Source organism: Mchenga conophoros, linkage group LG22, assembly GCF_057382185.1.
Source record: "Mchenga conophoros isolate Kocher_MC1m ecotype Shallow Benthic linkage group LG22, M_conophoros_male_GT1.1, whole genome shotgun sequence".
Taxonomy (NCBI): Eukaryota; Metazoa; Chordata; class Actinopteri; order Cichliformes; family Cichlidae; genus Mchenga; species Mchenga conophoros.
In genome coordinates, this window is record NC_140546.1 from 34,655,349 (window position 1) to 34,668,624 (window position 13,276).

Here is a 13,276-nt window from a genome sequence, read left to right on the forward strand (position 1 = left end):
AATGATTTTTAAAATCTACAGGAAGAGGGTTTTTTTAGCCATTTTGCGTAGCCCTAGTTACTTGCAATTAGGGCTAGGCAGACATGGAAAAAAAGACAAACAGAATTAAGGTGAGGTTTGTGCACATCATGAACAATGAGCATTGTACACAAAGGAAAATGTTTTCTGTGGTATATCTGGATATAAGAATCTAACAACTTAAAATATGCCTCAAGTAAAATGCTTCAAGGTCACAATATGCTTTCTCTCTCTTTCCCTTTCTCTCTCACTGACACACACACACAAACACACATGCACACAAAAGACCATGCAAAGCAAGTGAAATGATGTAGTCACTGGGCTTCTCTTTCATATTTGTTGGGGTTTTACCTTATGATCAGTGTGTCCTGTGTCTAACTATTGCTCTGTCATGGTCTCCCGTATCCAGACCTCTCAAGAGTTTCTTGCTCAGCTCATGTCCAAACTTGGGGGTAAAAATCCAGAAGAAACAGGTGGTTTCCAAGAGGCTCCGCTGGCGTATGACGCTGTGTGGGCTCTAGCGCTGGCCCTCAACAAAACCGTTGGGCCCCTTAGGGCCAAGGGTCATCGTCTTGAAGATTTCAACTATAACAACCGAGATATCACTGCTGAGATCTACCGAGCAATGAACACCAGCTCTTTTGAAGGAGTGTCTGTAAGTGCAACACTTACTGGTGCTGGAGTGAGAGAAAAAAAGTTGCAAAGAGAAAGACACATGGGTACTGTGTGAAGGGTGTGTGTAGATATAGCATCATCAACATTTTTATGCTTCTTTCAGGGTCATGTTGTATTTGATGCTCAAGGATCTCGAATGGCCTGGACTTTAATTGAACAGCTTCAAGGTATGCTACAGCAAACATGTCTACTTTCAAATAGAACTGATTGTTTGGTCTGTCCATGTCCCAATTGCCAGTCTTGGTAGCCAGGGATTGGTCCACCAGGACCTCCACATTGTACCCGACCCCTACGGTGCCTCCTGCAGGTGGTGGGCCTGCAGGAAGATGGGTCCATGTCCCTTTTTCAGGCTGTGACCAGCCGGGCCCCATGGACTAAGGCCCGGCCACCAGACGCTCGCCCTCGGGCACCCTCCCTGGGCCTGGCTCCAGGGCAGGGATCCAGTAACCCTATCCCAGGCAGGGTGAACTGTTCCCTCGATGGTCTTGTCGTAGGGGTCTATTTCATCTAATTCAAAAAAAGACATCAGTGTCACATCTTTGTATTAAGTACACAGTGGCATTCAGGATGTGGATAATATAGTCTGACACCATCTATACCAACAGATTGAAGCAGATTTATTTAAACGAACACAAAATGTCCCCATGAAGCTTGTAACTTATTTGCTTACCTAGATTTTCAGTAGCTCATAGAGTCTTCTTGTCACAGTCAAAATGCTAGATTTGATGCCATGTAGAAAATTGTGATTTTATTTCCAAAAAGCAGACTTGATTTAACAAAGGTGAGCCTGTTTATTCAGGCTGCTGACAAATTCAATCAAACAAAAAGTCCAAAAAGCAAGGCAAACCTAAATCCACAGGAACATACTGGGACAGATCACAGACATTGTCCCACCAACTTCTTACCATTCAGCTGACTCCTCAGGATTTGCCTGACTCTCTGCAGGTGCTTACTGGTTGCAGCTCTCCTAGTGGCCTCTTCATGGTTCAAATTTGTCTGTGGGATTCTTGTAGCTGTCCTCTAAGTCTGCAATGTTGCCTTCTGGTAGTGTGATCCCCTCGGTTGTAACTACCTATATTCATATATATAAACACCCTGAGGACCAGTCAGTGAAATACATCACAGTGGGGGGAAAGAAGGTACAGGTAAATACATTATGAGATAGTCAAGTGACTGAAAATGAAACCTGACTAGAGAACCAAACACAGACACTGAGAGAAACAAAAACGAAACTTTAATACAAACTGGAATTAAGAACTTAAGACTGGAAAGTCTGAAATGCATAAGGCTGGAAATGTAAATAAACAGCAAACAGAAAAACAAACAGAAGATATTTAATAATAAGCAGTACCTGAAAGTCCAAAAGCATGACAAATTGGGTCAACAACACTGGACCATCCTCTTTTCAGGATCCAGCACTGTGAAGTTCCCAATTAAACCAGAAGGTCCACTTAAAGTCACGAGATGCAATGTTTCTCCTGTTGTATGTTAAGCTGCCTACATCCTTCAAAAGGAAAGTGAGGCAGCCCACTTCACAAAATGCCAAGCATTTAATTTGAGTTCAGTTCTGGTATAATTTTGCTGTTGTACTGAAATATTTAGAGGACAAATGTCCCTATACATATTTGGCTTGTTAGTAAGGTTGAAGACACTTCTGGATCTTCATTAATTATGTTAAGAGGCATTAGAGTGTGAGCCTCCATTCTCATTCTCTCTCTTTGTCTGTATTTCACAGGAGGAAGCTATAAAAAGATCGGATACTACGACAGCACTAAAGGCAATCTGTCCTGGTATGGGAATGACAAGTGGATAGGTGAGGAACATTCATCTTCCTATGCCCCTTTGTTTCTCTGTCTTGTACTCCACCCTGCACCCTTGTTCCCCCAAATTCCTTTTTCCTCCCTCTGTTGTTACCCTCTCCTCTTTACCATCTCACTCTCTGTGGTCAAAGATTGGTGGTCAATTTGCATACATTTTTTTAGGTTTTGTTTAGCATAGAATAGAATAGCCTTTATTGTCATTGTACAGAGTACAACGAAATTGGAGTGCCACTCCCTTGGTGCAAGATAAATAATAAATATAAATGTAAAATATAAAAAGTACAATAAAATAATCGCAAGTACTCAAACAATAGTAAGTACGATATATACAAGCATGTGGGAACAGCAACAATTTGCTAAATTTTAAAAGCTCACCAGATATCCAGTTAAGTCACACCTAGATAACAACAGTTAAGCAATGTGTTAGATTCTATTTATTAATTAAGCATGAAAACAAGTTTAATGCCATGACAGCGATACATTAAACAGAAGGTGGCTGCTAGAAGTCAAGTAATCTGGGTGGATCTGTGTTCTCTAATAAGCACACGGAAGATCTGAGACTGCATCCATTTCCGTTCTGCCTGCACGAACAACAAAACGCAGATCTCACAGTGGTTAATGCACTGAAAAACTGTGGAGAATGTTGCATATATATATATATATATATATATATATATGTATATATAATTCTTATATATACAAAATAAATAATAAATGAATAGAGTGAACCTCCTAGGACCCTGCATCCACATATGTGGACATCACATTTTGGGTTATTTAGACCAAAATATTGACTTTTGCTCTGTAATTATTGTTGGGGATTTTAACATCCATGTGGACAACCCTCAGGACAAAGGGACTAAAGACCTGAGTAACACTCTGGGCAACTTTGAGCTGACTCAGCATGTAACAGAGGCCACACATAACAGAGGACACACTCTTGACCTACTGATCTCCAAGAGCCTGAGCATTTCAAAGGTTACTGTGTCTGATGTGGGCTTATCTGATCATTACTGTGTTTTCTTTGAAAGTAAAATCTCAGCCTACATAAATATATCAACAGCAGTGATCACAAAACGGTGTATAACTGAAGACAGTAGTGAGATCTTTAACCAGGTCTTCCCATTAACACCTGACCTGTCCAAAGGTTCAGTCAATGAGCTCGTCAATAGCTTTAATGCAAAAAATGTTAAATGTAATGGACACTATTGCTCCCATTAAGGTGAAGGTTATCTCTGGAAGGAAAAAGTCTCCATGGAGAAACTCCACACTAGTGAAAAACGAAAAAAGAGAGTGTAGGAAAGCTGAGCGCAGATGGAGAAAAACAAACCTCCAGGTTCATTATGACATTTATAAAGAGAAACTTCACAATTATAATTTACAACTGAGGAGTGCAAGGAGGTCCTACTTCTCTGACATCATCACTAAAAACAGCCATAATGCTCGGGTCTTATTTTCTAAAGTTGACAGGCTAACAAACCCTCCTGTGCCAGTGGCAGCTGAACTTCATTCAACCATGGCCTGCAATGACTTTGTCAAATTGTTCACAGACAAAATCCAAAAGATTAGACAAGCAGTTGGTACATCAACAGCAGATCCAGGATATGTACTGTGTCCACCGAAAAACTGTTTAAACACCATCAAACAGTTTCACCCGATTAACAGCAAAGACCTGGAGGACATCTTAGGTCAACTGAACTCCTCCTCCTGCTGTTTAGATGTCCTGCCAACAAGTTTTTTCAAAAAGGTCTCAAAGACTTTAGAGTCAGACCTGTTACAGATCGTCAACTTTTCCTTAATGTCAGGTGTGTTTCCAGAACCACTAAAAACTGCTGTAATCAAACCTATACTGAAAAAGGACAATCTTGACAAGACACAAATGAAAAACTACAGGCCGATCTCAAATCTCCCAGTTTTAAGTAAGATCATTGAAAAAGCAGTTTCTCAACAGCTCAATTACTTCTTAAAACAGAATAACTGCTATGATGCCTTCCAGTCAGGTTTTAGACAGAACCACAGCACTGAAACCGCTCTGACCAAAGTGTTTAATGACATATGTCTGAATACAGACAGTGGAAAAATGTCAGTCTTAGTTTTACTGGATCTCAGTGCAGCATTTGATACAGTTGACCACAACATATTACTCAAACGACTGGAGAACTGGGCAGGTCTTTCAGGAACTGTACTAAACTGGTTCAAAACATACTTAGAAAACAGGAAATACTTTGTATCAATAGGTAACTTCACATCCGAGCAGACAAGTATCACATGTGGAGTTCCCCAAGGTTCCATCTTGGGACCCCCTCTGTTTAACATTTACATGCTCCCACTGGCACAGATTATAAAGAACAACAAAATAAACTACCACAGCTATGCAGATGACACACAAATATATATCACAATGTCACCAGGAGACCAAGGCCCTGTACAGGCTCTTGGTAAATGCATTGAGGAAATTAATGACTGGTTGTGCCACAATTTTCTCCAACTAAACAAAAACAAAACTGAGGTAATAGTCTTTGGCGCCAAAGAAAAACGATTACAGGTCACTAGAGAACTTCAATCCATACATCTAAAAACCACAAACCAGGCGAGAAATTTGGGTGTAGTGATGGATGCAGACCTAAACTTAGAAAAACACATTAAGACAATAACAAAATCAGCTTACTATCACCTCAAGAATATTTCAAGGATAAAAGATCTGATGTCTCAACAGGACCTGGAAAAACTAGTCCATGCATTCATTTTTAGTAGGCTTGATTACTGTAACAGCATCTTTACAGGTCTACCTAAAAAATCAGTCAGACAACTACAGCTCATTCAGAACTCTGCTGCTCGAGTCCTCACTAAGACCAAAAAAGTGGACCACATCAGTCCAGCTCTGAGGTCTTTACACTGGCTGCCTGTCCGTCAGAGGATAGACTTTAAAGTTCTGATGCTGGCCTATAAAGCTCTGAATGGTTTAGGACCAAAATACATCAGTGACCTCCTGACACAGTATGAACCTTCCAGATCCCTCAGGTCATCTGGATCCGGTCTTTTATCAGTTCCCAGAGTCAGAACCAGACACGGAGAAGCTGCATTCAGCTTTTATGCTCCTTATATCTGGAACAAACTCCCAGAAAGCCTCAGATCAGCTGAAACACTCAGTTTATTTAAATCCAGGTTGAAGACTCACCTATTCTCAGCTGCATTTGAATAAAGCACCAAATCCACACTTTTAAGCTTAAATTTCAAAACTTACACTAACTACTGATCTTATCTATTTCTGATTTTATCTGTTTTGATTTTATATACTGTTTTGTTTGTTTGTTAATTAGTTAAGCTTAAATTTCAAAACTTACATTAACTACTGATTTTATCTACTGTTCTGATTTTATCTGTTTTGATTTTATATACTGTTTTGTTTGTTTGTTTGTTTGTTTGTTAAGTGGGATTAGAGCTCTGGGTAGCTCCCCAGCTGGGTCTAGACTGGGTCTAGAGAGTATTTTAAATTCAGGGAATTTAAAATAGAAAGTAACTCGTCCACAGAAGGACTGGTAGCTCCCCTTACGATAAGGGTTCAGATCGCGCGAACAGGTGTGGGATTAGAGCTCTGGGTAGCTCCCCAACTGGGTCTAGACTGGGTCTAGAGAGTACTTTAATGACATGGACGACCGTGGCTCAGGGGGTTGGGAATTGCATCTGTAACCGGAAGGTCGCCGGTTCGATCCCTGGGCTCTCTGTCCTGGTCGTTGTGTCCTTGGGCAAGACACTTTACCCTTCCGCCTACTAGTGTTGGCCAGAGGGGCCGATGGCGCGATATGGCAGCCTCGCTTCTGTCAGTCTGCCCCAGGGCAGCTGTGGCTACAACTGTAGCTGCCTCCACCAGTGTATGAATGTTAGAGTGAATGAATAGTGGTATTGTAAAGCGCTTTGGGTGCCTTGAAAAGCGCTATATAAAATCCAATCCATTATTATTATTATTATTAAATTCAGGGAATTTAAAATAGAAAGTAGCTCGTCCACAGAAGGACTGGTAGCTCCCCTTACGATAAGGGTTCAGATCGCGCGAACAGGTGTGAAATGTGTGTGTTTAGTTAGTTTGTTTGTTTGCTTGTTTTAATCAATTTTAAATCATACTTTTTATTTGTTTTTGTTTCTAATGTCTCTGTAAAGCACTTTGAATCACCTTGTTGTTGAATTGTGCTATACAAATAAATTTGCCTTGCCTTGCCTTGCCTTGCCTACAAGGGCCTGATATCCACTTATGAGGATGTTATACTGCCACTGTTCTATCAAAATTCTAACAAATATCCTCATTTGTGGCTCTCATTTTTCTTAGAAACAAAAATCAGGTAAAAAAAAAAAAACATTTGATAATTCTTTGTTTTTACATTCATCGGGCCCCAATATGCCCAAATATTAAATATTAAATTAATATTAAATTAAAAATGCATGCTCTGGAAGAGTTCAGGTGTTAGGAGGTTAAACATTATTTAAAAATTGAGGTTTATGTATCATATTTACTATATTTACCACCCTAATTCCCCACAATGCTTGCTTTTGGTGCAGTGCCACCAGAGGTCCTGATGATAATGAGCCTCCAATACTGATTTTCAGCCTTGTCCCTTTCACAAAGAGGATTCTCCAGATTGGTGAATTTTAATATTATTTACTGTGGATGATGACATATTGATAGTCTTTAGAGTATTACATTGTGGAGCATTATTCTGAAACTGTTCCACAATTTGTAGACACGTTTTTTGCAGTCTAGCTAACCTTTGTTTCTTCTGAAACACTGCCTTTGTAAGATGCTCTTTTATTACCCAATCATCTTACTGACCTGAACCCAATTAACCAAATTAGCTGCAGAATGTGCCTGATACTAAATTTATTTAGTAACACATAAAACCAAACATTTATCTGGAACTTGTTACAGTTTTGTTTTTATAAGTGGTGAATATCTTTTCATATTGGAAAATAACAATAACAACAAAAAAGATTACCTACAGCACTGCGTACCACTAAAACTGACAGCTGAAATGGAGGTGACAGCACATGCCCAGTTATGTGCACTAACACCAAAGGGGGATGCAGTTTGCTATTGCCATACAAAATGGAAGAGCATGCACATTGCATTCATGAGGGAGATGGAAGTTACACCTCTAATGTTGTTTTGAACACAGATATGTTTCACCTACCTACTTTCTTTGTCATCTCTTGAGATCGTTTTCTTCCAAACAAGGTGAATTATAATGGGGGCTAATTTGCTATCAGTCATGAATAGGGATGGGTACCGGTATCCGGTGCCATTATGGGACCGGTTCTGACATAAACGGTAGTAACCAGACCGAAAAGCAGAGCACATTTCGGTGCTTTATTTCGGTGCTTTTTTTCCTGAGAGTCATACACTTTGGATTCTAGCCAATCATTTTACCTTTCTGAGGATAGTAGGCGGGCCCAGGTACGTACGTTCTTTTAGAGCAGAGCTACAGATTAAAAAGTCTGGCTGTACTTCACAGCAAAAGATGCAAACTCAGCAGCCTGCAACAAGTGCTTTAAGGTGATGCTGTGCAAAGGAGGTAACACCTCGAATCTGATTAAACACCTGGTGACGCATAGCGTTTTTTTAAAAGCCGAGAAATGCACAGTATTCCATAGCTTGCTGCGAGACCTCACAACGTGCACATCTACTGCGGGTGTGTTGCCTGTTATCGGACCCGGAGTTAACAACATCCCCCAAGAACCTGAAGAGTAGAGTCCTGGCCCCTAGCCCTGCCAGTGTAGCAGAAATGATGAGGATGATGATGGCAGCAGCAGCCGTTTTTCTCTGCGTGAGTAGCTTAATGTTGTTCGTGTGTAATTTACGTTGAGTAGGCTAACCACGTTATTACATTAATGCACGTAAGGTGAACTAGCAAACACCATCGTAGTTACATGCGGCTGTCTTCTTGTTTGATGGCAGATACTCCCTTCACCCTGACCAAAAAGGCTAAAATGACCAAAGAAAAAGTGGAAAACAGCTAAACATGAGAGGTTTTTAGACAAAATTGGTGTTTTTTCCATTGATTAAGCACTGCTTCCAGCCAAGAGTGATACCATATATGCCCCATAGCTGCAGAAAAGGCAAACATTGTTATCTTTTTACAAAAAAACAGCTAAACATGAGAGGTTTTTGGACAAAGTGTGTGTTCTCCACTCTTTAAGCACCGGTTCGAGCACCGGTTCGAGCACCGTTTAAGCACCGGCACCGTTTCAAAAGTACCGGTTTGGTACTGGTATCGGATAAAACCTAAATGATACCCATCCCTAGTCATGAATAATAAATGTGCTCAGTGTCATTCGTAGCTCCTTAGGGTGTAAAGTGTAACTTTTAGACAACAAGGTCATCCAAGTGGCCTCTCTCTGGTATGACAAACCTTCAATTGAGGGCTTGTTGTATATGTTGTATTTTTGCAGTCATGCATATTCAAGTGAGGGACATCTGTAAGTTGCCAGATGCTTTCAGCAAGTGGACTTGTTACGTAATGCAGTCATGATGGGCAGTCACCCTAAGGGACATGTCTAGTTGCTCTCCTTCCCTTGCTGTCCGTCCTGTCCTTATAATTGGTTGGTGCCAAAGGTAGCTGTGGTGGTGACATGACAGAATTAGGCCTCCTTACTGTGAGTTTGTTGTAGATTGGTTCTTACGTGTCTTTGTGTTCCAGCAATGGGTATTGTACGAGACATACAGGTTTTCCCCTTGTTCCTCATGTTTGTCTCTTTCTTCTGCAAATTCTTTCTTCATAATCCATCCTGATTCATTAGTTTCTTATCTATATAAATCTGTCTAACCTGTCATTTTTCTCTCTTCTCTCTCTCACTTTTATTTTCAAGTGTTTGTTCATCTCTTCCTCTTCATTCTTTCAGTCTCTTTGACAATCACTGGCTTTCTCACATAATGTAATTGTAACCGTTATGGAGCCAATTGTCATGGTAACATACTATCCTGATTCTACCATCAAGGGGCAGGGAGAGGTCTTAATGTAGGAGAACACATTTCCCAAAGGACACACACACACACACACACACACACACACACACACACACACACACACACACACACACACACACACACACAGGTAGATTATCTCCCTTCAGCAAACACACCCACTCACTTGCACAGTGCATAGTCTTTATGAGTTATGATCCTGGCTCCCTACAGTTTAGTCTTTTTACTGCAGAATGTGTATTTACAAGGCATTGCACAGAGGGTGAAAAATGCTTCCTAAAACTTTAACACGAAAACAGAGCTAAAATGAAGCAGTGCTTACAATGTAAAATGCTAATGTGGCAGACAGTTTCTTAAAGTGTATATACACACACACACACACACACACACACACAAACACAGTAGCTATATTTGAATACAGTGTCAGCGAGCGACATCTCTGTTTTGACTAATTGCATTTTACTTATGTGACAAGAGATCGCCCCATGCAAATATCACCAAAGGTGGAAGAGAAAAGATATTATAGGCGCTGATGTGAAATGTCTGTTTTAACCAAAAAAATATGAAAACAAAAAACGCAAAGGAAAGACACAACACCAGCAGCACCTTAATAAAATGTCATCCTCATCCTCCTCACCGCAAGCCTCATCTCGTGAACTCAAGTCAAAACTCGAACACACAGAAACACATAAACATACCTATTTATTCCTGATGATGTTGCAGTTATTTATTGTCACCAGAATAGACATGCTATGAGAGCTAGCATTACACCAGCTAATGTTAGGATTTTGTGTCCTAAAAATCACACTTTGTTAACAGTTTGATTGCATTCTTACATCATATCAGGGTGTAGTCACTAAGTCTTAAGAAGCAAGTAAGTTATTACCACTCAATTACCAAAGTAAAAACCCCTTAATATGCAAGTAATATCATGGTAGCAACAGTGGTTACAGTTGAATAATATTACACTTTTTCACACATTTGTTTATTGCCCAGCTTGAAGGCATGTGGAAAGACTTGTGGAAGACTTCCAGCTTGTGGAAAGACCAGACCCCACACACACAGTGTGCACGGAATGTCTCTTTATTCCTTTTTGCCACACAGCAGTGTATTTCCACAGGTTTGACAAACATGCATGTCCCACTACTGCTCCTCCCCAGCACACGTCTGAAGCCTCCTTCCTCTCCACTCCAGCGTCACTAAAACAGTAGAGAGCTTGTCAGCGCATCACCACAACCTGTCCACTCACCTGCCTGGCACCGCCTCTTGAGCTCACTCTTCCACCTCTCCCCTGCAGCTGAACCAGGGACCACATCCTGGCCACAGTCCATAGTTCATATTCCTTGTCTGTACTGGCAGAGAAGAACTAGCCAACTTAGGGACAGAAAAAATGGTTCTTTAGTTAACCAGCTCAGAAACAAAGCTGACGCAGGCTCAGGCAGAAAAACTGTCTCTTGCTGAGGAAAGGATTGCTGACAATGAGAACCCCGTTTCCACCTCGAAGAAGGAACATCTTTGGAGCCGGTGCAGCAGGTGCTTCCAATGAGCAGTGTGGAATCATTGATCCAGAGTAGAGAGTAGAGAGCGAGGGACACAAAACGAGCATGAGGGACACAAGGAGAGAGAACGGGACAGACACAGAAACACAGACACACGGACACAGAAAGAGAGTGGGACAAACAGAACATGAAACGGAACAAAACTCAAAGAACTAAGAACTAGCACCAGGGCTCTCAAAACTGAACATAATAATCCCCTAATTCCCTAAAACATGAACAAGACCAAACAATGCAAAACACGTAATACAAAATGCCCAAACAAACTCAAAACAATAGGTCAAAACTCAGGACTGTGACAATAACTACAATTAAAAATGTATATTTATATGTATCTCTGGAGGTCTCCACCGGGTTGGTTAACTTTTCAGTTGCTGATAAGTCTACCTACGTCTGACAATTTCAATAAATCTGTTTCCAGTAGCGATTCCCTGGCTGCAGCTGATAGCAGGGGTACTCTGAACCTTTGAAAGTCCTGAAAGCCAAAAAAACCCCTTCATGCTAAATATTAGGTCCGAGTCAAACAAAACTTTCCAACAATGCTTTATCATTGCCAGTTGTCATTTAAAACCAGCCTATTCTTGTGACTTGTAGCCATAAGGTGCAAACAGTCCTTATTTGCTGTTGTTATATTTTTCTAATAACATTCTACTATACTAACTAGTAACATGTGAAAAAACTATTCTGTTTTCGAGGGGTTGTCTTGTTATTACCTTTCCAGTGCATCTTTTGTTACTGTGATTTGGACCAAATCAGGTGAATTGGATTCATAATGTTACTTTGCAAATCTGGGAAAGGACTCATGAACAACGTGGAAATCAGTTAATAAAAAAATAATCCAGACATTTAGTCCAGAGCTGCATTTCTGTACCTATTAGTGCTGGTTGCAATGTGAATGGTAAATTAACCTTGCCAATGGGGCCACATATTATGTGGCTGTGTGTGACTCACTACTAACATTAATGGCTCTTGGAGGATGGGCTTTGCTAGACACTAAACTGACAGGAGACCAAACACTGGCATGCATTTAGCATTTCTGCTCTGCTAATTAGTTTCCCCTTGATCCCACTTGCTCATGTCCTTTGTTGCCTAAAGTGTTCTTAACCTTCATGTTTTGTGTGTCTGTTAGGCTCTGGACCTCCTGCAGACCAGACAGTGGTCATTGAAGAGTTTCGCTACCTGTCTCAGAAGCTCTTTGTGTCTGTGTCTGTCTTTGCTGGGTTGGGAATCCTTCTGGGAATTGTCTGCCTCACTTTCAATATTTACAACAGCAACGTCAGGTACAAAAACTCAACTCTACTTTCACTTTGTACTAATTATATAAACAATAGAGCAAATACATTTTTTGTTATGCAAGAGGCGAGATACTACCCACGCAAGAGCTATGCAGAAATGGTGATGCTGAGGAAGAACCAAAACATTTAGAAAGCTTTTTGAGTCATTTGAAACAAGTAAACAAGGACTGACTGAGAGTTACTTTGTTTTGAGCTGCAGTAAAAATAAATCAGCTAAATCTTTTGTTAATATTCTATGATATGACACAAATTAAATGTCATATCATAGAATATTCTATAAGTACTCTACAAGTAGTCATAGAAAGGGTAACATCATTGGAGACAGTGTGCATTGTGTTGCAAAGAATCATTTTCGCTGTCTGTGTCAGCATTTAGTTCAAACCTTTATGAGGTTTCGTTACTGCTCAAAGCACCAGAGGGTTCACTTTTTATTGACTATGAGTATTCTAGTGGAATACATCACAAATTCCACTGAAGGCCATGCATTCTTTGGTTTGTGGTGAAATGCATTTTAAAAGTAATCATCCCAATACATACACTATGTTTCTACTTGCTTCTTTAAAATAACTGTTGGTGCTGTTGCTCCAGGTACATTCAGAACTCTCAGCCCTACCTTAACAACATGACAGCAGTAGGCTGCATGATGTCTCTGGCTGCTGTCTTTCCTCTGGGTATTGATGGCCTTCATGTCCACAGGAAGCAGTTTCCTATCATCTGCCAGGTACACTTTTAAAGTTGCATCTAACACAATGATTTAGCTAAAGACTTTTAACACTGATGATTAATTTCCTAGTGCTAATTAGAATTATCGTTCTTTACTGAACGGCAACTACAAAATTCAGAAAATGAGTGGCAGGTGGATAACACAGGACAGCAGGAGTGGAGCAGAGCAGGTTAGCATGGTAAGGCATAGGCTGACAATCAGAAGTAGGGCTGGGC

General features: G+C 40.5%; 1 protein-coding gene across 2 annotated transcripts in view; it reads left to right on the forward strand.

Annotated features, from left to right (window-relative positions):
* Nucleotides 1-13,276, forward strand: part of gabbr1b (gamma-aminobutyric acid (GABA) B receptor, 1b) — a 121,112-nt gene that overhangs the window by 63,743 nt on the left and 44,093 nt on the right. For both annotated transcript variants that reach the window (XM_085261961.1, XM_085261962.1), the window contains exons 7-11: nucleotides 428-673; nucleotides 797-860; nucleotides 2,429-2,506; nucleotides 12,172-12,322; nucleotides 12,926-13,058. In XM_085261961.1, the coding sequence (XP_085118087.1) occupies nucleotides 428-673; nucleotides 797-860; nucleotides 2,429-2,506; nucleotides 12,172-12,322; nucleotides 12,926-13,058 (672 nt within the window). The remainder of the gene's footprint in view (nucleotides 1-427; nucleotides 674-796; nucleotides 861-2,428; nucleotides 2,507-12,171; nucleotides 12,323-12,925; nucleotides 13,059-13,276) is intronic.